The sequence below is a fragment of the Clupea harengus genome, chromosome 12, assembly GCF_900700415.2.
Source record: "Clupea harengus chromosome 12, Ch_v2.0.2, whole genome shotgun sequence".
NCBI classification, from domain to species: Eukaryota; Metazoa; Chordata; class Actinopteri; order Clupeiformes; family Clupeidae; genus Clupea; species Clupea harengus.
This window is the reverse complement of record NC_045163.1, coordinates 27,071,329-27,092,505: the sequence shown is the minus strand read 5'-3', so window position 1 is coordinate 27,092,505 and position 21,177 is coordinate 27,071,329. Positions and strand designations below refer to the sequence as shown.

Sequence of the window (21,177 nt, the reverse complement as noted above, 5' to 3'; positions counted from 1 at the left end):
TTATTTGTTTATTAGCATTCTGTTAATTAGACACGTACCTCAGACCAGGTGTGAGAGTCTTTCTCACAAAACCTGATGTTGTACTTCAGCAACACATAGGTTCGGTCAATGGAGTGTCTCCATTGGATGAGAGAGACTTTGGGAACGCTTGCTCCGAAGTAATATTCACATTGGCTGGCGGATTCGTTTTGACTGCAAGAACAGACATGTATTAAAACAAAAATCCGACCTCTTTTGGTCATTTACTGTTTATTTTAGTTTTTTCGCTCTGGGAATTGTCGGCCAGTCACTCACTCAAACTGTCTGCCACCTGCATCAGGACATCGGAGGTGGCCTTCCCCAATCGATTCTCAACTCCACCCAAATCTTCACGTCCATATGGTGTGGAAAGATCTTCAGCACCACTGTCCCGGAGCTGTTGGACACACTGCTGTGGTACACATCCCCTGCACTATACAGACATACACGCCAAAGTTAGGGGGAAAATGTTACCATTCAGCATGGATTAGCTTGTACAAAAAACAGGATTCTGTCACTCTTTTGTTTCTTTGACTTACTCTTCTATATATAGCGTGTAGTTGGTATGCATTACAGGGTCTCTTGTTCCCGGGTTCCAGAGACACGTGACATCATTGGACATCTTGGAGCCCACTTGGACCGTCTGGCAGCGCACGTCAGTGGGCTTTTTTCTGGAGGATCTGTGAGATATGGAACAGTTGAACTTCATTAGGGGCTTCTGGGTAACTGTCTCCCCGCTGCAGACTGAGCCCGAGCTCAAAAGCACGAGGCCTACGCTTGCATGCAAGGCAAACGTGATCTGGCCACCTAAAGTCATACACACCACATTCAAATGGCCTAGCTACCACTAAGTACCTGTGAGACATCAATGAAACACACACCAGCAGTACACAGTCGAACACTGTAAGGTCAGTGAGAATGCTAACTTACATCCTTTATCTAGCAAAAATTCCATAGCGGCAGCCGCTTTGCATGATGGTATCATGGTTGTCAACAGTGCATGTGAAGAAACTCCTCATATCTTGCGTCACGTTGACTGTGATGCTGCCCGCGGAATCATTGATCTTCCTGTAGAGCTGTCTTGGGAGGGGGATCACTGTATGTCCATTGCTATAGGCCCACACTATGTTGTCAGCTCTGAGGTCCTTCTGGCGGAGAAGGCAAGTGGCTGTGAATTCCTTCCCGAGCTCCACAGCATGGCCTGATCCGTGATCTGGATCTGGATCTGGGGAGATGTCTACACACCTTGAGGCTGCAAGAGAAGACAAACACAACACTCTAGTCAACTTAAAAAAAACTAAAAAAAACAACAACAACAACACCGAAACCGAGCCAGACTAACCCATTAGCTTAGAGCGGTAGGGGATGTTTCTGCAGCCTGAGAGATCAGATGCTGCTCAAAGAAAGCATCAAAGAAGATTATGGGACGTACCATGTACACTGGGCAGCAACAACACAGCCAGAAGCAGGGGAAACACTGCCATGATGCCAAAGATCCTGCAGGAGACAATAACAGTTAAATACTTATTTAGTTTTTTAATGACTGAAATGAGGCAGAACATCATCTGATGTGAAGCTTACCAAAGGAAACAGCCATAACCATCCTACCGTGATGACGATATGGATACCCTGGGGATACCCAATATATGACAGCCCAGTAGTGTGGGTGAAAATAATTCATGTCTTTACATGAAATTCTGACCAAAACCAGCGCCATATCAAAGCAGTTCTAAATTGAAACCGAAAACATCACTGGAGAATGGCATTTTAATGAAGTTGTGGTTAGGTTTTCATAAAGAAAGCTAGACTTGTTTGTGGGGGATTTCAGTGTGACCAAACAAACACCAAAATGTCAACAGGTTTGTGTCCAGACATGTGCTTTAGTGTCTGAGAAACATGCCTGTCCCCAGAAGACTAACTGTGGCCTACAGTGGTGAAGAGGTTTGGTGAAGACCATAACAGCTGCTTAAAAAGCCTACAAAACACTGCACATCTACATTTGGTTATAGCTTCACATAATCCTGGTGAACTTCACACATTACCCAACTATTCAAGCCTGAAAAACTCATATTGCATTTCTCAGACAAACAGTTAATTGTATATGTTTTATCTTTCTGGACACATATAATTAAGACTCTTAGCACTGTTCTGGGCTAAGGAAGAAGTTGAGTTTGCATTAACCGCATGTGTGACTAGTGACTACTTTTGTCTCTCTTCTTATGCCACAGCTGTAGTATAGGGTTATTTGCTACTAAATGCATAGTCTATGAATTTATTGCACAACATTTGGCAATGGATGAATAAACATCATGTGGAAACATGTCTGGGAAATATGTCAGGTTGACCCTCTCTTATCAAAGCTTTAAATCTCTGTGGTGATTTCTGTGTCAAACTAAATATTTACTTCATTTACGAAGGAACTCTTCCACTTAGGAAAAAAAAACCAGCACAGCTGTTAGTCTCATTTTGTAAATCCAAGAATACATTCTTCCTCCACACTGCAAGTGAACTTTTAATATACTCCTTTATAAAACTGGAAAAAGAATGGCAACCAACGTTTAATGGTTCATTTAAAAGGGGATGACTGTTGTTCTGTAATATCCGGAGGTAATCGATTCGTCCCCAATTGTCTTACAGGTTAAAGTAACACTATGCAACAATTTGACACTTTATAAAATATGGCTTTATAGGCAACTAGTTTTGGTACCATCCTCAAATTCATTTTGATAGCATATGGTCATGTGAAGGACAGATAAACACCCGTGTCTTCCCCACTAGCCATCCAGGATATGCCCTATGTAGTTATGTGTAACGGGCTGGTACACCCTGCAAAAATGGAAGAAAAGCTTTCACACGAATGACATTGCCAGCTAAACTGCCAAAAGACACCAGTTAAAGGCCCTTAGTGTGTTGGCAAGCTTCTATCAGTGTCAGCTGGGCTGTTTGCAAGGTTTTTGCATGCCTTTAAGGTAGTTAGCTTACTAGTTTGGGAACAGAACTCCGTATTGCTGCTTTAAAGGCACGGTTATAATACGCAAGGCTACACCTTCTTCGCTCTGAATTGAGAGATACACCGAGGTTCTTCTTGGCTATTGTTATGCCTTCTCGTTCAAATGGTCGAACCTTTTTTTAAAAGAAATAATCAGTTTATACATGTGTTTGAGGTAGACTATGTTCGTAATGCTATAAGGCACAGGGACGTTGTTTGGTACACCTTGAGGAGGTACCGTAATATATGGCTGGTTAACATAGTATCGGTGGTTATGACACGTTTGCTTAGGGATTTTATAGTTGATCCTTCTTGGTGAACTATCACACTAGATAATTAAACTAAGATAACTAACTATGCAGCACATTTTGGGGGCTATGGGCAGGGGACGTTGGCCAATGCAATGTGCGCAGGCTGTCAAGTTACAAGGCTAGCCTGCTGTGCTACCTAGCACCACTTTCAGTAGATAACATGAACGACCACCATTTGTTACCCATTCGTCACTAAACGTTAAGTTTCGTTATGAGAAGTCGTATCATGAGAAATAAGTAACAATTTACTATGTTTTCTGTAGACTTTCTGAGATTAAAGTTAATCCAGTAAAAGTCGGTCAGAACATTGAAGGCAGTTCGGCTGCAGCGAGCCAGCTACCTATTGCTAGGTAAAATAGCTCACGTTAGCCTAATTTACAGTAGGCTACGTCGAGGGTCTTACTTTCCTGATTCCATAACAGCAGTGTCAAACGATAAATTCAACAACACAGTTTACATTTAAAGAACAGGATACTTTATATAATATACATTACCTTAGAAGTCACTATATATCCTTATTATCCCACTGATTCCATGTCTGGACCAAGAACAAATATATTATCTAGCACTTCAGAGGCACTACTGTGTCTGCGCACAGAGAAATATACGGCATGGAATATATATACGGAATGCATGTGGACGAGGCAGAGGTCCGTCGAAAGGCAACACACATGATTTACAAATCTGCGAATTCAACGCACGACAACTTGTTCACGTCAGTCCACATATCCGCTCATATTTCCCGTTAGTCTCCACCCCCTTACCCGAAAGTCATATATTATGTTAACCAGTTATTGTAGGGCTTGGATGGGCACAGTATGTCTATTATTTGTTTTGAGTCTAAAATCCTGAAATTACCAGAATTTTAGAGAAAAGAGGCGTTATATTTTCTGATTACATACAGGCCTGTACATTTCCCACATAGTAGTTTTGTGGAAGACAGAAAACTGATGTGACCCCTAATTGCAAAGAAATGACGCACAGTCTTCCAAACACAAGCTGACATCCTTCAGGCATTTTCCAAGTTACCCGAGTCATTCCACTGCAGAGACAAGTTCAACACAGCGGAATCCTGGAACTTGCTGTGACTTAAATGGCCTAACAGGAAAAGTTGGAGAACAATACTCCCATCTGTGGCCCCCAGGGCATTTACTGGTAAACCAACCCAGGCCTGTTGTCCTTCAGGAACTGCGGTGGTGAATCTGGAGTACCAGGACTGTACAGGCCGTGCTCTTTCTATTGTTTCTTAGTAACTACACAATCATTCACTTACAAGAAAACATTAAGAACAGCCAAGTCGTTATGGTATGACAGACATTCCTCTCTCTTGCCAACAACATGATTTCTTGTTAACCAGACCAGGCCTTTAACCAGACCAGGCCTTTAACCACAGCGTGAGAGTACTAAACACACTGTAATACCATATGTATTATTGACATGACAAAGTAATTTGTATAATGATGGTACAAATGTGAAGACATTATGAATGACTTATGCTGGGTTGCAAAATCCCTCATTTAATACATAAAATAGCAAAGCAATTTCATTTTAAGAAGTATGGAGTTGTTACTGTTGTAGGCTACATACTTGTATGTATTTAGACTACATACAGATTATAAACCCAGTAAATCCTGATTATTATTTGCTTCAGAAAATTCTGATCGAAATTTTTGTTTTGAAAAATGTGGTCTACACTAGAGTAAAGAAAGGGTGATGTATTGCCCGAATACCTGAATTTGACTTTCAATGGAACTCCCTCTGGTAATTTCAAGAGTGGTTAAGCTGCAATACATGTTGCCCTCTAATGCATGTTGTTTATTGGAGGTCAACCCTAACCACAGACTAAAATGTCTTCGGCGTTTGGAGCATCAGTGGTGTAATGAACTCAAGACATGCTGCATTGTGGCTCAGTTGAGTTATTGATTTTATAATTAAATTCCTTTATTACAAAACAGTCAGATAAGAACTTCAATACGTCACTTGAATGCTTTAAACACATACATTAAAGAATAATTAAACACAGTGCATGCCTTTAGATAAAGTATTTTGATGAATAAAAATATGTAAAAATAAGAAAGTATCTCTTTAATAAACGTTATCAAATACTTAAACCATTCTATAAATCCTCTCATTTACTTCTTGTCTGAGCATATCTTGTACAGAGCAACTAAGACATTTTGACTTTCATATACTGAAAACTGAATGTTCTGTTACTACCTAAACCTGATGGTCAGAGATTTCCAGTTTACAAGTCAACCCAGTCTTCTGTGAATTAATTGTGTCATGTCTTGACTTGAACTTTAATGATATCTCGATAAGACTTCTTGGCATAGTCTTGTTCGTTCACACAAGACTAAAAACCTCAAAACCTGCTGCGTGTCAACGCCGAACGTCAGCGTGAGGCGTTACAGTGGGTTCAGAAGGTCGAAGGTCAGCGTGAGGCGTTCCAGTGGGTTCAGGAGGCGAAGGACTACGTCTCCTCAGAGGTGGAATCGCAGGAAGAACTTGCATGTTCCGCAACGGTTCTCCAACCACCGCGGGCGGCAGGGAGCAGATGGACTGGCTCTGGGAGAGTCCAGATTTGTGGTGCTTGGGGGCGTTTGGAGGAGGGAGGCTGGCCAGGCCCCGCCCGAGGCCGAGGCCGAGGCCGAGGCCGAGGGAGCCGAGAGAGCCGAAGGGCAGAGATTTTGACTTTTTCACTCCCTGAGAGACCTGGTCAGGTGGAAGGGAAACTGAACCAGAGAACAAATATTATTATTGATTATTATTGATTATTTTATCAAGCGGCTATTTGTATGAGATGCTGACATCACGTGATTGCTGACAGCTTTATAGTTATATAGAGTTTTATAACCTCACACAGAACTCATGACCCCAGCTGTCACACATACGTGATCTAATTACCATCTAGAAGTTTGGACTGGACAGAAGGAGTATTATAATGAATAATCTATCTCTCATGTTATCTCAATAATGTCTTTAATCTCACATCATCAAATAAAAATGAACTCAGAGACTCTTACATCAGTGACTGTAATAATGTTAATGGCCAATGTGTGCTATGAATTCTGCAATGCTTTCAGAATATGTACATTCCTATTTTTAGTCTGCTGAGGGGCATGGTATATTTACATTTTTTGGGGTGAAATTAAGGAGAATGTACATTCGTATGGATGGATTTGTAATTTATCTCGCATTGTCAGTGACCCCCTTTATCCTTCTTCAAACTGAGCAAAAGTGCAAAAGTACAGTACTTACATCGGTGAGTACAGTGGTCACGAATAGGTGCCAAGCTGTTGCGTGCGAGGCCAGACTCCCTCATCCTCAGGCCGTTTAGAGGTAGCAGGTGTGTGTTTGGAGCTGTGAACAACATCAGGGGAGAGGGGAGAGACGGCTGACAAAGAGTGAGAACATGACCTTGTATTTGTCATCAGGTCATCTTCTAAAGGACCTCCACTATTGTTACTGCATTTCCAACATTCTGCTATTTTTGTCTTCATTCTCTTTTCGCAAAGAGAAGTGAAAATGTTCGCTTTATCACAGGATGTGGTTTTGGTGTATACACAGCTCTGGGTTTGAGTTTGAAACAAGACAGGGTGACTGAGCTGTGGATTAAATGAATTAAATGAATTCAGTCCCCCCTGATAATCAAAGTCAACTGCACTAAGTGCAAATCACAAGTGTTTGTACACAATATACATTCTGGTTTCAACAAGTAAAGGAATATGTTTAAGAATACTCCTTCTGTCCTACAGGCCCTTGTCTGTCTTGGTAGGAGAGCTGCTGACGGATCTGTTTGGAAGCCTGTGTGTTTTAATCAGAATATAAAATAACTTCAATCCTAAAGTCACCAAATGGAAATCTGAGGTTAAGTTCACACGAAGCTAGCTATGTGGTTCTATTAATGTTAAGATGCAGTGAGGTCTTCTGATCGTTCTGTTGGATGGAATGTTTGTTGATGCATATGTGACAACCACAACAGTTTTGACACTTAGTATGCACATTCGCAGTAGGAGGTGCAAACAATCAACCACTAGTCGTATTACCAAAACTGCATACCAAACATGCATAACTGCTGCTTCCTCTTGTGCTGTTGTTCGTCAACAAACTCAAAAGGCAACCTTGCTCAAATACAGAGTGACTATTTGAATGTGGAGTAAGCATTTAAGTTAATTAAACATATGAATGCCATCAAAATATAAATAACCTCGTAAATATTGAGACATAAGTGACGTGGAATGTGTTCTATTAAAACTAATCACGTTCACTTCAAGCATTCATATTTACAATCAGATATATTCCAGCACAAGTACCTTTGTCATTTTTTGGAATGTATGGGGTATGTTTGGGACAGAGCACATCTAAGGGGCCTGATGTCTCGTGGTGAGGTCGATCAAGCAGTCTCTCAGAGGGTGATGATATCCAAGCCTTGTGGGACAGTACTTGGTTGGACTCTGTCTTCCAGGTCTGACCCACCAGCTTCTGGCTCTTGGCTATGCTGTCAAACAGGTCATGCTCACTCTTGCTCTTCTGAGACCGGTGGGCGAGGCGGCTGATCATCTGCCTTTGGCCCATAAACTGGTTGGCCAACAGTGAGTTTCCCAGGGTGATAGGTGGAAGACTCTGTGTGCGGATGGGCGGAAGCCCCTTGAGTTCCTTTGAGGCGTGGTCCTCCAGGATGTTCAGCTTCTGTGGCTCGCAGGACTTCTTCCTCAAGGCCAGTCCGTCTTCTCGCGAGTCCTTCCCGGATGCGTCCGACAGGCAGTCAAACATAGTGATGATGTCGTCCACCTCGGACGTCTCCTCTGACTGGTTTCCATCGTGGTTTGGTACTTTCTGTAGTGCTGTGTGAAGCTCCTTCTTCTTCTTGCAGGAGAAGATGTTGTTGAGCATGCGAAATTTGCCCTCCTTTTTGTTGGCCAGGTCATTGTTCTGGGAACGGAGCTGTCGAGTCGACTCTAACCTGTAAAGATTCGTATTTTAGTTAAGGTATGTTTGTGCTTCTTTATCTTTTAGGGCAAATATGTAATACATTTACTGTATAAAATCATTAAATGAACATGATATGTCATCATTGTGCTATAGTCTGTGTGATTCAGGCCTTTGCCCATTTCTCCAGTACCATTTTGACACCCTGGGTGTCACAGCATGCGACTGCCATGGAAGTAAGCAAACAAATTGGACCAACAGAGATAATGTTTGATTCTACCCGACCAAAGGAACCTCTGCCTCCCTCTAAAAATGACCAGAGATGAAGTAAAATGCAGATAAATATTTGAGATGCATATGAAAGATGGAAACAGCTAAGATCCCAGAAGAATTTTAAGAAGGATGCCGAGTTGACTCATTTTCTCCTGAACAGGTAAGCATTGAGCTTCAGTTAAGGTTAGCTAATGCGAGTGAGAGACTGCCATGTTCACATTGTGCAGATCACTATGTCTGGGTAGCAGTTTTAGGCTACTTCAGTGAAGTTTCAATATTCAGCATTACTGAACAACTTCTCTCGAAGGCAACCCAGACCTGATTACGAAATGCCTTGCAAGTGTAACAATATGCTTGCGTGTGTTGTGTTTTGTGTGTATGTGTGGGCGGTGGGGATGGCTGACGGATTTTCAATTACTATCAAGTTAACTTGACAGGTGTGCAGGACCTGCACTCTCTCTTCTCTCTGTTGCTCTTCCTCTAAATCCTCTTCCTCTTGTAGCACTAGGACCTGCACTCTCTTCTCCTCCTCCTCCTCTCTCTAGCTCATCCTCTCAAAGTTTAATGTTGAGCTCCTTGCGCTCCTGTCCTCAACCTGGCAACCCGCATGCGTTTCCAGTCTGGGGGAGACAACTTGCTTGGTGTCCAGACTACAGAGAGCTCCTTTAACTAGCAGTATGGCGCATGGCGCATGGCGCATGGCGCATGGCAGCGGGTGTACAGATAGCGTACTGCATCCATTGCCCAAAAAAAGAAAAATAAGACAAGATGGTTTCAACTGATGCTTCAGTCATTTCAATCATTTGTGAATGGGTCACTGTTTAGAGTTACACTATGTGGGGACTTATTTTTCATATTGGCACTTTAGTCAAAGAAGAATGTATCTGCATGCTGTTATGTGAATACTTCTATACATACGAATACAAAATGAGATTAAGGTTGAATTATTTAAAAAGGTTGATATACAGTGGCAACAACAGTCATTTTATATGAAGTGTGCAACAGGAACATCTTTCCATTGCAGTAGTTACAATGCTGCAGCAGATCTCTGTTTAGACAGAGGAAGTGAAACGTTCTTGTGTAAGAATAAACCCAAGAATAAAACCAAGAGGGACTTTAATCCCTGGGGGCAGGGAAGAAGGCAGAATTAAATAACAAGCCTTTTTATATGAAGTGTACAACAGGAACATCTTTCCATTGCAGTAGTTACAATGCTGCAGCAGATCTCTGTTTAGACAGAGGAAGTGAAACGTTATTGTGTAAGAATAAACCCAAGAATAAGACCAAGAGGGACTTTAATCCCAGGGGGCAGGGAAGAAGGCAGAATTAAATAACAAGCCTTTAATAGTTTCTGAGGGGGAGGGAATGTCACAGAAGAGTGATACTTTAGTTGAAGCGAAACTGGACGATGAGTTTGATCAAGTTTAATGCAAATGACAGGAGTTATTTCCAAACTCCAAATGGTAAACCAATGCAATAAATGCAGACCCTGACCAAAGCACACGAACAGAGGACAGTTTTCCACAGTACGATATGAGTAAGAAACGCAGTATTACCCTATCAAACAGGAATGAATGGATTCAACGACAGGACATTACATTGAAATATGTCTCCCCTTTAGGTGTGATGGGGCTTCCTGCCTCACATGTTGTGGCACCACACGGAGCCCAGTGAAGGCAAAACTAACAGATCAATAAGCAGATAAACAAACAAACAAACAAACAAACAATAACAAATGAAGGAGTGTCCCACCCACCTGTTGTCTGAAGAGAGGAGCTTGATGCATGGCGTGTGGCCACAGTACATGGCGTAGGTGAGCGGGGTGTTCTCGTTGATGTCTCGGGGCTCGGGGTCCACGCCCAGCTGCAGCAGGGCCTGCACACACTCCTCTTTGCCCGCCGCAGAGGCCCAGTGCAGAGGAGTGCTGGAGGGGAAAACAACACCACGCACAGAAAATCACTTTCTATTATAGAGACAACACATCTTCGGTGGACTCTGCATGTTTTCGTTTTTATTATAGATCTTTTTCTTTTTTGTCGTTATGCCAAATTACACGGTTTTTGTTTTTTCCCCACTGAATTGTTGTCATGTTTCTTTTCCCATATTTGGTGCGACACATTTGCACATAGACACACACACACACACACACACACACACACACACACACACACACACACACACACACACACACACCATTAACACATCTGCTTGTTCGACACGTTTGCACATTGACCAGGAGTGTCTGTGGCTGATTCCTGATGCACGGAAATGAAAGTGAAACACACCATTATTTCCATGTAGTTTCTCCACACTTTTCAGTTAACACTTGATAGGGTGTGAAGATTTTGTCTGACACTTTTCACCACAGTACGTGCTAACATGCTTGCACCACATACTGGGGATGGGCAGTGTTTGTGATGCATGCATTTAAAAGATGTGTTTTAAATACAAAATAGTATTTTGCCATTTGTATGTTTGATGGGAAATATACAGTATTTTTTGTATTTGCAAAATGCAAACATGTCATGGTTGCTGTATTTTGCCCATCCCTGATCACAAGTACCTGTGGGAATAGAGATAGTCACAAAGTCTATGACTGTCTCTGCAGCACCATGGGAAGTTCCTGTTTGTGAAAAGCACAATACTGAAACAAACCTTATGCCTTGCAGGCCCTATTTGATGATGTAAATGAGTGAGTGCATCCACCTCCCGTAGTATCACCCGACCCTGCTGATTTAGTCTTTGTCAAACAGCTTCTGACTGACTGTACATTTACATTTACATTTAGTCATTTAGCAGACGCTTTTATCCAAAGCGACTTACAAGGATGTATACACATTTTACATTTACACTGATGGCACACTGCACATCAGGAGCAATTAGGGGTTCAGTGTCTTGCTCAAGGACGCTTCGACAGGGAATCGAACTAGCAACCTTCTGATTACCTTCTGATTACTAATCGACTTCTCTACCTCCTGTACCACTGTAATGTTTCGGATACGCGGTGTCCAAGTGAGGTTGTGCTTTTGATCAAAAGCAGAGGAATGGACGTTTCACAAGCCTCCCCTGATCTGATATATATGTGCGCTCTGCAGTCAGATAGGGATCTGATTTCATTCCAGATGCTCTCCGGTGCACAGCGGCGGCACGTACCGTTCATCCACGTCCAGAGCCTGTAGGTTGGTCTCAGGCACGCGTGCCAGCTCATAGATGATGTCGCTGAAACCAGCCGCCGCGGCGATGTGCACACAGGTCTTTCCGTTCTCATCGTCGTAGTTGATCACAGACGGACCAAGATGGTGGTCAAGGATTAGAGAACACATACATCTGCTGCCGCTCTGTCAGAGAAAACAAAGGCACAGGTTGTGGTCTCTGGCTGCAACATTTCTCCACGCGCAAAACCACTGCGTTGACAGGCTTTTCCTGTGTCAACTTTTTGCAATCTTTTTTGCAACTCAGAGTTTGCACCACCTTTGGTCTGCCAGTTGACTTTAAGGGTAAACATAGTGTTGAAATAGAGTACATTTGACTCTTAAGGTAAACAATAAACATAGTGTTGATATAGAGTATATTTGACTCTAAAGGTAAACATAGTGTTGATATGGAGTATAGTTGACTCTAAAGGTAAACATGGTGTTGATAAAGAGTATATTTGAACGACTTCCAGTGAAGTGCAACTCATCCCTTTCTACACAGCGACCTTACAACCAAATACGCAGTTTGCTTCCAGATAGAAAACAGAAGTTCAACGAGTAGTGTAGGTTCATTTTTGTGTTTTACACTTCAAGGTGCTTAGTTGAGATAAGGTTTCTTTTACTGTCTGTACGTTTGAAAGATATGCTCCTCCTTTCTGCCCCCGAGGTCTTATGAATGCAATATGCATTTTGGTGCACACACAAATTCCTTGTTCTAAAGAGTAACACGAGGAACATATTATCAGGACTATGGGGACTTAGGCTGACATGAGCCACAGTGTAACATACATGGCCTAAACAGTGGCAGGAAAGGCTGACGGCATGCATAATTGACACCGTGGGATGGTGCATGGGATGACAATAACAGGAAGACTGAAGGGTGCATATAGTGTATTGTGAATGTGTTGTGTGTTTACTATCCACATGAAGGCTAATACAACAGCATCAGTCATCTGTTGGCTCAGAGTGTCTCTTCATAGGGGAGATGTCTCTCTTCATAGGGGAGATGTCTCTCAGAGTGTCTCTTCATAGGGGAGATGTCTCTCTTCATAGGGGAGATGTCTCTCAGAGTGTCTCTTCATAGGGGAGATGTCTCTCTTCATAGGGGAGATGTCTCTCAGAGTGTCTCTTCATAGGGGAGATGTCTCTCAGAGTGTCTCTTCATAGGGGAGATGTCTCTCAGAATGTCTCTCTTCATAAGGGAATACTCTGAGTGTGTCTCTTCATAGGGGAGATGTCTCTCAGAATGTCTCTCTTCATAGGGGAGATGTCTCTCTTCATAGGGGAGATGTCTCTGAGAGTGTCTCTTCATAAGGGAGATGTCTCTGAGTGTGTCTCTTCATAGGGGAGATGTCTCTGAGAGTGTCTCTTCATAGGGGAGATGTCTCTGAGTGTGTCTCTTCATAGGGGAAGACTCTGACAGAGCTGTGACCGGAAGGAGCAAGTGTAACTTTTACAAAAACTCCCCACCCTCAGAAAGTGACTCAGACCACCCCCCCAAAATATACAGTTTTGATGTAAAGGGACACCCCCTCTCCTACCCCATAAAGCATCTTTTCAGCTTTTGGGCAGTACATTGATACTCATTTAATACTTTCACAAACCAGCCTCTTTTTTCAAAGACCAGCAATATTATGTCACTATCAACTTGAATGAATAGTGCCTCTGCACCGTGAAACTCACAGTAACCTCTGAAATGACAGCATGTGAATGACTGACTATGGCTGAAATGCTTTGGAAATTTGCCATGGGTCTGAGGACGAGAGTGCAATGAGCATGTTACAGCGTCAGGTCCATGTGCCCTGGAGCCCCTGCCCTGGTGAATAGGCTGTAATGACCCAGAGACGCAGACAGGTGGCGTACCTGCACTGCCCAGTGGAGGGCTGTCTTGAAGTCTTTGTCCACCAGTGTGGGATCGGCCCCTTTCTGCAGCAGGGCTTGCACGTGGTCCGGACGGTTATGGAAGGAGGCCCAGTGAAGAGTGGTCATTCCCTATGCAGTGGGGCGACAGTGGTACAGGAGGTAAAGAAGTCGTTTAGTAATCAGAAGGTTGCTAGTTCGATTCCCTGTCGAAGTGTCCTTGAGCAAGACACTGAACCCCTAATTGCTCCTGATGTGCAGTGTGCCATCAGTGTAAATGTAAAATGTGTATACATTGTAAGTCGCACATATGTAAGTCGCTTTGGATAAAAGCGTCTGCTAAATGACTAAATGTAAATGTAAATGCAGTGACCCAACAAGGACACATGAAAGCGATGCACAAGGTATCACGGCGACCTAAGATGATGCAGTACCCACTGGGCACCAGATATAATTTGAGGTCCTTTCCACTGGCATCTTGTAAAACCATGTACGACTAGTTTTATTTTAGTGATAGATATTGGTCAGTAACATGTATTTGTGCACGGTGTGATCAATAATTGTTTCCAAATAAAGTGGCCATCAGTATTGGCCACAGTGCTCTCCAGAGTACCTTTGGCATTAGTTTTCAATTTGAAATACACAAAACAAAACATAGGATCAAGATCGGTATTCATGGAACTATCTATCCCAACAAAACATTTCACTCCACCATTTCCATTGAACAAGATGCTGTCTGTTAAACCAGCTCTTCCCCCTTCTTTATGGAACCTTTACCTCATTGTCTTGGTGGTTGATTTCACACAGTGTGGACTGCTGCAACAGCACAGCCATAAGTCTGTAAAAGAACGATCAGATAGCTAGTATGTTACAGAGATTATAGTTATAGAGGAAGCCATATAGCATAAACATGCTTTATCTGAAAAAAGATGTCCAAAAACTCCGTCGCGTGGGCGGGTTCCCGCGACGAAGTGTCCTCTTTTTCACAATCTCAAATCTGGGCACCCTAGATATGGCTTTACGCGAAGAACATTTAGTTAAATAACCATACCCATAGATGCCCGTACAGCCTCCTATCGTTTCACTGATAAAAATTCTAGTGGTTTTTTTATCAAAACAAATACTGGACTTGTGATGAGGGATATAGACCTGTAGTTAATAATAAACCAGGTTATAGTGAGTTATAATATCATCAGCTACAGCAGGACTAGTAGTAATGAATTTGGTCACTTAGGCATTTCCCTTCATGGAATTCCTCCCCTAACCAAGTGTATCAAGCACAATGTGCTTATTTGCAGAATGCCAGAGAAGCGCTACAATGCGATTTAGCAATCACAGTGCTTCTTTTCAGCCCCGATTTGTCGTTCTGTGTAGGCTAGTTGAGTTGTTTCAGTCATACTTATATATTTTTGACCAGATATGTGGTCAATGGTGGCATAAGTAGGTCTATATCCACAGGAAATAGCTGCTGAACTGAGATACTGGCGTGCACATGTGTTTTTTAAACATTTCCGTTGCGGCTCAGACATCACATGATCATGATCTATTTTTAAAATGTGGGTATGCATATTAAAATGTGAAAGCCTACCACAGCACATATTCACAGGTGCATCTGTCATGTGACTTAGTTGAATATTAACCACACATGTACTTGGAGAGTCCCTCTGAGTAAATGCGTCTGAGTTTATTGACATTTCTTGAGCACACGTCGCTCTGTCAAATTTTCGACTCGTGTCTCCCCTTCCAATTAGCGCGAAAGAGAGAGAGATTGGGACATAACAACTGGTGCTGATCAAAGGTCTTTGGTCACCATGGAGACCATAAATGCATCCCTGGCGATGGAAAACTCTCCGGGAGCAACCGAACTTGGCGCCCTTGCGGTGCAGAGCGAAGTGCTCATTAATAGACACAACATCTGCGTCTGCGGCTGATTCAGTGCTGACACAGCAGATTCACCACAGCTCTCTCTCAGCCAAATGTTTGTTGTGTTTGAGAGCCATTATTGTACTTGTATGCTCTCTTAAATGTATGCTCGCTCCTGAAACCGTTCTTAGCCTTTGTAGGCCTACATAGTCACTGAATTATTAAAATATAATTCATGAACAATATAGTATAGTTATTTCATTTGGTGATCAAATAATGTTTGATGTCTATGGGGTGCAGTTTGTAAAATGTTGCACATGCTGTAATTCTGCTCAGTTTGTCAAATGAAAAAGAAAGCATGCAAAATTCATGCAATAACTTTTCCAAGAGTAATGTTCTGACGTAATGCAAATTTGTAAAAAAAAAACATCAATGTTAAATCTAAATTTGAAATGTTAAATCTAAATGTTAAATTAAGGCTAAAAGTTAAATCTGAATGTTGAATGCGTTACTGCAAAACATAACTCTTGGAAAAGTTATTGCATCAATGTACATTAATTTCTTTCTAAATGTTTGAAAAATAAACAGCTGAATATTGTAGTGCTTTTTCTCATTTGTCAAAGCTAAATGTACCAAAACTGAATAGGATTACAGAACGTGCAACATTATGTTCTTGGCTCTTTAGTGCTATCATACCTGAAGTCGATTTCTGCTGTAGCTGCATGAAGTGGCAAACGTCCATTTTTATCTGGAATGTTCTGTTTGGCTCCGTTACGAAGAAGGCAAACACAGCCTTCAAGCCAGCCCTTGAGGAAAGAGAGGTTTAAACATGACACTCTGTGAATCTGTTAAAAAAATACCTTAAAATATTGTGTTGTTGATAAAAACAGTCCAGTCACAGAGACACATCTTTGGGGGGTACTTTTAAGGGAGGTGAATGCATTTGAAAGGCACGTTATGGAAAAGAAACCATCAACATTCAATTCAAAATTATTTGTTGTATAGTCATCAATACATTTGTTCAGCATACTTTGAAATTAGATATCACTTCCTATACCATATACCCGCTCTCTCTTTCTCCCTCTCTCTCATTCTTCTCTCTCTCTTTCTCTCTCTCTTTCTCCCTCTCTCTCTTTCTCTTTCTCTCATTCTGCTCCACTATATACAGAGAGGCATAGAGATATCAGTGCATTAACCAGATACCTTCTCTCTCTCTCTCATTCCTCTCTCTCTCTCTTTCTCTCTCTCTCATTCTTCTCTCTCTCTTTCTCTCTCACTCATTCCTCTCTTTCTCTCTCTCTCTCATTCTCTCTCTCTCTTTCTCCCTCTCTTTCATTCCTCTCTCTCTCTCTCATTCTTCTCTCTCTCTTTCTCCCTCGCTCTCATTCCTCTCCACTATGTATATATATAGAGCGAGATAGAGATATCAGTGCCTTTACCAGATATGTAGCCAAGGACAGGGAGGTCCTGCCACAGGCGTCCTGAGTGTTAATGGAGGCTCCCATCTTCAGAAGCAGCTTCACCGTGTCCACCTGCCGTCCTGACACCGCGTGCATCAGTGGGGTCGAGCCTGCGTGGCGGACATGACAAACAACGCAGCATAAGTGTGTAGGGTTCGTTACCATGACGCCTAGATAGACCATAGTTTAGAATGGACCTATTTCCATGTGGAGGAGTGTTATCACCCTGAGGCCTAGATGCACTTCATTGTATACCAGTGTTGCTCTTATGAACACGAACAAAAGTGTTAACGTTTTTATTTAAAGTATATCAGTTTTGCTGTAATGAACACGTACAAACGTGTCAAAGCACATATGTTTTTATTTAAAGTATATCAGTGTTGCTCTAATGAACACGTACTAAAGTGTTAAAGCACATATGTTTTTATTTAAAGTATATCAGTGTTGCTCTTATGAACGCGTACAAACGTGTCAAAGCACATATGTTTTTATTTAAAGTATATCAGTGTTGCTCTGATGAACACGTACTAAAGTGTTAAAGCACATAGGTTATAACTGACTCAATGGAACACATGTGCAATGTGCTCTGAAATCAGGGCCTTTGTGCAAACAATTCCTAATGAAAAGGTGGATGAGTAAACTGCCGTATTTGCCACTGCCAGAGTAAAGGATATCTGGACCATTTACCGGATGGAATGGTGTCATCTTATGGCGGACATGTTTATGTCACAAGTAAAACTTGAATCCACTGTCCGAACATATTCCACCCCATGTTTTTTTTTCCTTCTCACATTTGATATCATGTGTATTAATAGTTGGTATTTTCAACTCTGGAAGCGAAGGGCTTCAAAGAAGAAAATACCAACTGCATTTTATTATTAGGAATGGTAATGGGTGGAGTTGAATCAACACATGTGCTTCTAACTGTTATCTCATCCAGCAGAAAGTGCTTTCTGTGCTGCCAGGCCCTATGCCCTATGCTCCCACATCCTCTCATAGATTGCTAGTGGTTGACTATCTGCACTTTCAAAACTTAAGAGGCCACTGGGACCCTTTTCTCGGAAACCAGCAGTAACTTCACTTCAATTTCCTGTAGACTTGTGATTAGGGCTGAACGATTAATTGCATTTGCGATTTAATCGCGATTTTCTAACCGCAACGTTCGCGATTAAAAAATGTGGTCACAAAAAAAAAAAAGAAAAAAATACATTTTTTTTATTTTTATTTTTTTTTATAATATGGTACATTTTGCACACAGTGTTTAAAAAGTGCATGCCTAGTGTTTATACTTAAAATTACTTTTTTTAAATTACTTAAATGCACAGTGGCAAAGCAACCGTTGTTGTTCTTGTTTCTGTAATGAGCAGTTAAATAAAAATGTAAAATGTGGGAAAGAATATTTTACACTAAATGTATCTAATATTGAGTTGGTCATATTTAAATCATTCATTACGTTTTGTTCGGAAAAAAAGAGGATAAAAAATAAAAAATCGCATATCGAATCGCAATCGCAATCGCAATATTTTGGTAAAAAATCGCAATTAGATTATTTTCACAAATCGTTCAGCCCTACTTGTGATGGGAGCCAACTGCTGATGTAGATGTACTGCAACACTCCTTTCCCACCTGTCAGCAATTATGGGCTTGGTGGATCAAATGAGGCAAGGAATTGATTTAGCAACATAACAACTTCTACAAATGTGACACATCTGGCCTCAGTGCCACTCAGTTGTAATCACAGTCACTGTCTTATAAGTCACCTGTTATGACTCCATCAAATGCTACCTATGCTATAAATGTTGGCTAGCCTAATGTATAGTACCTTCTCCATCGCAACACTCCAGGATTGAAGGATCTTCTCGTATTGTTGCTGTGAGGGTGTTGACGTCTCCACTGGCGGCTGCTTGGAACACTACACTGAGGTCAATTTCATCAGTGGAATCTGAAAAAAAAAGAAATACAAATGTTATAGTGTTGACATAGCAAAAACTCTCTGTAGTGACTCTCACTTGCTCTAATGAACACGTACTAAAGTGTTAAAGCACATATGTTTTTATTTAAAGTATATCAGTGTTGCTCTTATGAACGCGTACAAACGCCTGTGGACATGTCTGACCCGCCATCCACTTCCTCATAGCTGTTCCCTGAATAAGCCACAAGACCACACTCACGCCCTCCTTTTCAATCACAGGAGGATGGGCCTCCCTGCTGAAGTGGCTTCCCGCAAAGATTCGTTTCTCTTTTCTCTGAATGGATTACCAGTTACTCAGTGTGTCCCCAGAGGAACTGTAGAACAACCACTCTGAGTCAATGACTGTTTGGCCACAGCACTGTTGTGCCTGTGAGCCCTCCTGAAATGGCAGTACTGTACCCATGGCTCCTCCACCTCCTCCAGTGATGACTGCGGAACCATAATTGGATTCCAGTCGTGTCATTTTTCCCTGCACAGCTGTCATTACACGTGTGCTCTCCGCCGTGGCTGCAGACGCGCCTGTGGTGATATCCATGGCACTCTCAGCAGACAGATCATTTATTCAAACAAGGGCCGAAGCCTGAAGAGTGAATCCTCACAACTAAGACCTGCTCCTAACACATTGCAGCCTCTCAGAGAATGTCGCCAGTAATCCTCCACTTTGTCACCAGGTGATGGTATATATTCTGAAGACAAGTGTGATGAGCTGAAGATTTCCATGGCAACAATGGCAGCTACTACCACCCTCCCACCTCCCCCCCCCGACAGACACACACACACACACACACACACACACACACACACACGAACACACACACGAACACACATACACGTATACACTCCAAGCATAAACACATTTCCTGTGAAGCATTTACTCTTTAAATTCCTTTATGACAGCATCTGCTCCCTGCTTACCTTTCTGCTGGTCAAACACGGACGAGGAGGTGAATTCCATGGTTGATCAGCACGTCGCTCGCTGCTCACAGCAGCACTCAGCGCGCAGGCAGAGGGAGTGGGAGAGAGGGAGATGCGTGAGATCGCCTCAGTGGAGGCACCAAAGGACCCCTGATGAAGACATGGTTCACGTCCCCGTCCCCCCCCCCCCCCCCCCCTATCCAAGCTTAAGAGCGTTACACACCAGGAAAATCCACAGGCATTCTCACTGTCAGAACCAGGGACTGGGAGAGCAAGGAGAGAGAACCTGACCCAGCTGCCCGATGACAGAAAGGCAGCAATAAATAAAGAAGAGACAGGTTTAGGGCTCAGTCTTCAATAAATAAAAAAGAGAAAGGTTTATGGCTCATTCTTCTTCCGCGCTGGCTTCTGGCTTTTCAGCTCTGTGGACGTAGAGAGAGAGAAAAAATAAAGGTGAAGATTCCCAGCCTTTTCTTTTCACAGTGAAGCAGGTACAGAACCGCGAGCATCCATTCGCGGAAGCAGGGAGTGGACAGCCAGAAGATGAGAGGAGGAGAGGAGGAGAGGAGGAGAGGAGAGGAGGAGAGGAGGAGGAAGCGGAGGAGGAGGCTGTTGCTGACTGTGTGTGCCGGGGCGATGGATGAATGGAGCCCAGGCTGGGTTGTCACAGGGCATGTGCTGCACCAATCAGCACGCAGCCTGCGGTGGCTGCACCAATCAGGATGCAGCCTGCGGTGGCTGCACCAATCAGCATGCAGCCTGCGGAGGCTGCGCAGAGCAGAGCAGAGCAGAGCAGAGCAGAGCGCGGTTTGTTTTCATTGAGATGGGTAGCAGTCAGGGGTTGGTGGGGGGGGATGGGGGGATGGGGGGATTGGGGGTTGAGAGCAGGGAGGGAGATTAGGGGAGGGGGGGGAGGGAAAGGAGGGAGAGGGGGGGGAGTACAGGAGGGAATGGGACTGGCGTTCATTAATATGCATCCCCTTTGCTTCTGGTGAAGAGGCTATTTTTAAACCTGACATTCATTGCCAGAGTGTGTGTTGTTAATCAAACTCAGTTTTTTTTCTCTTTTTGCTTCCAACCCCTTCTTTGCCTCTGCAGATTGAGAATGAGTGGAGAGGCTGAACGTGTCCATTGATAAATGTCTGTCTTTGTGTTTGGTTTGAGTCTTTCTGGCTGGCAGATTGTCTGATTCTAATTTGACACATGCCTTGTGACAGACGAATCACACGCACACACACCTCCCTGCTGATACTCTGTGTGGTTTGTCACGTAAGAAATAATGGCATCATTCTGGAAATCCACTGTTGTCTGATAGAGACAGTACAGGTGCATGTTAGATGTGCACTTGTTTGCAGCAGTGATCATGTTCATGCTTGGAGCTCTGGAGCCAATG

General features: G+C 42.8%; 1 protein-coding gene and 1 long non-coding RNA gene across 2 annotated transcripts; both read right to left on the bottom strand.

The window, feature by feature from the left end:
• Window positions 1-969: 969 nt before the first annotated feature.
• LOC116222925 lies at window positions 970-3,995 on the bottom strand. Its single transcript, XR_004164834.2, has 3 exons — window positions 3,813-3,995; window positions 1,451-1,515; window positions 970-1,270 (listed from the first exon to the last, which is right to left on the bottom strand). It is a non-coding gene; the product is annotated as an uncharacterized LOC116222925 (long non-coding RNA).
• A 2,012-nt stretch (window positions 3,996-6,007) lies between these two features.
• LOC116222917 (ankyrin repeat domain-containing protein 55) lies at window positions 6,008-20,339 on the bottom strand. Its single transcript, XM_031578161.2, has 11 exons — window positions 19,785-20,339; window positions 18,720-18,839; window positions 16,877-17,007; window positions 16,134-16,243; window positions 14,352-14,412; window positions 13,578-13,706; window positions 11,674-11,858; window positions 10,277-10,444; window positions 7,632-8,281; window positions 6,577-6,712; window positions 6,008-6,050 (listed from the first exon to the last, which is right to left on the bottom strand). The coding sequence occupies exons 1-10, from the start codon at window positions 19,822-19,824 to the stop codon at window positions 6,594-6,596; spliced, it is 1,713 nt and encodes a 570-aa protein (XP_031434021.1). The 5' UTR covers window positions 19,825-20,339; the 3' UTR covers window positions 6,008-6,050; window positions 6,577-6,593.
• Between the last annotated feature and the right edge of the window lie 838 nt (window positions 20,340-21,177).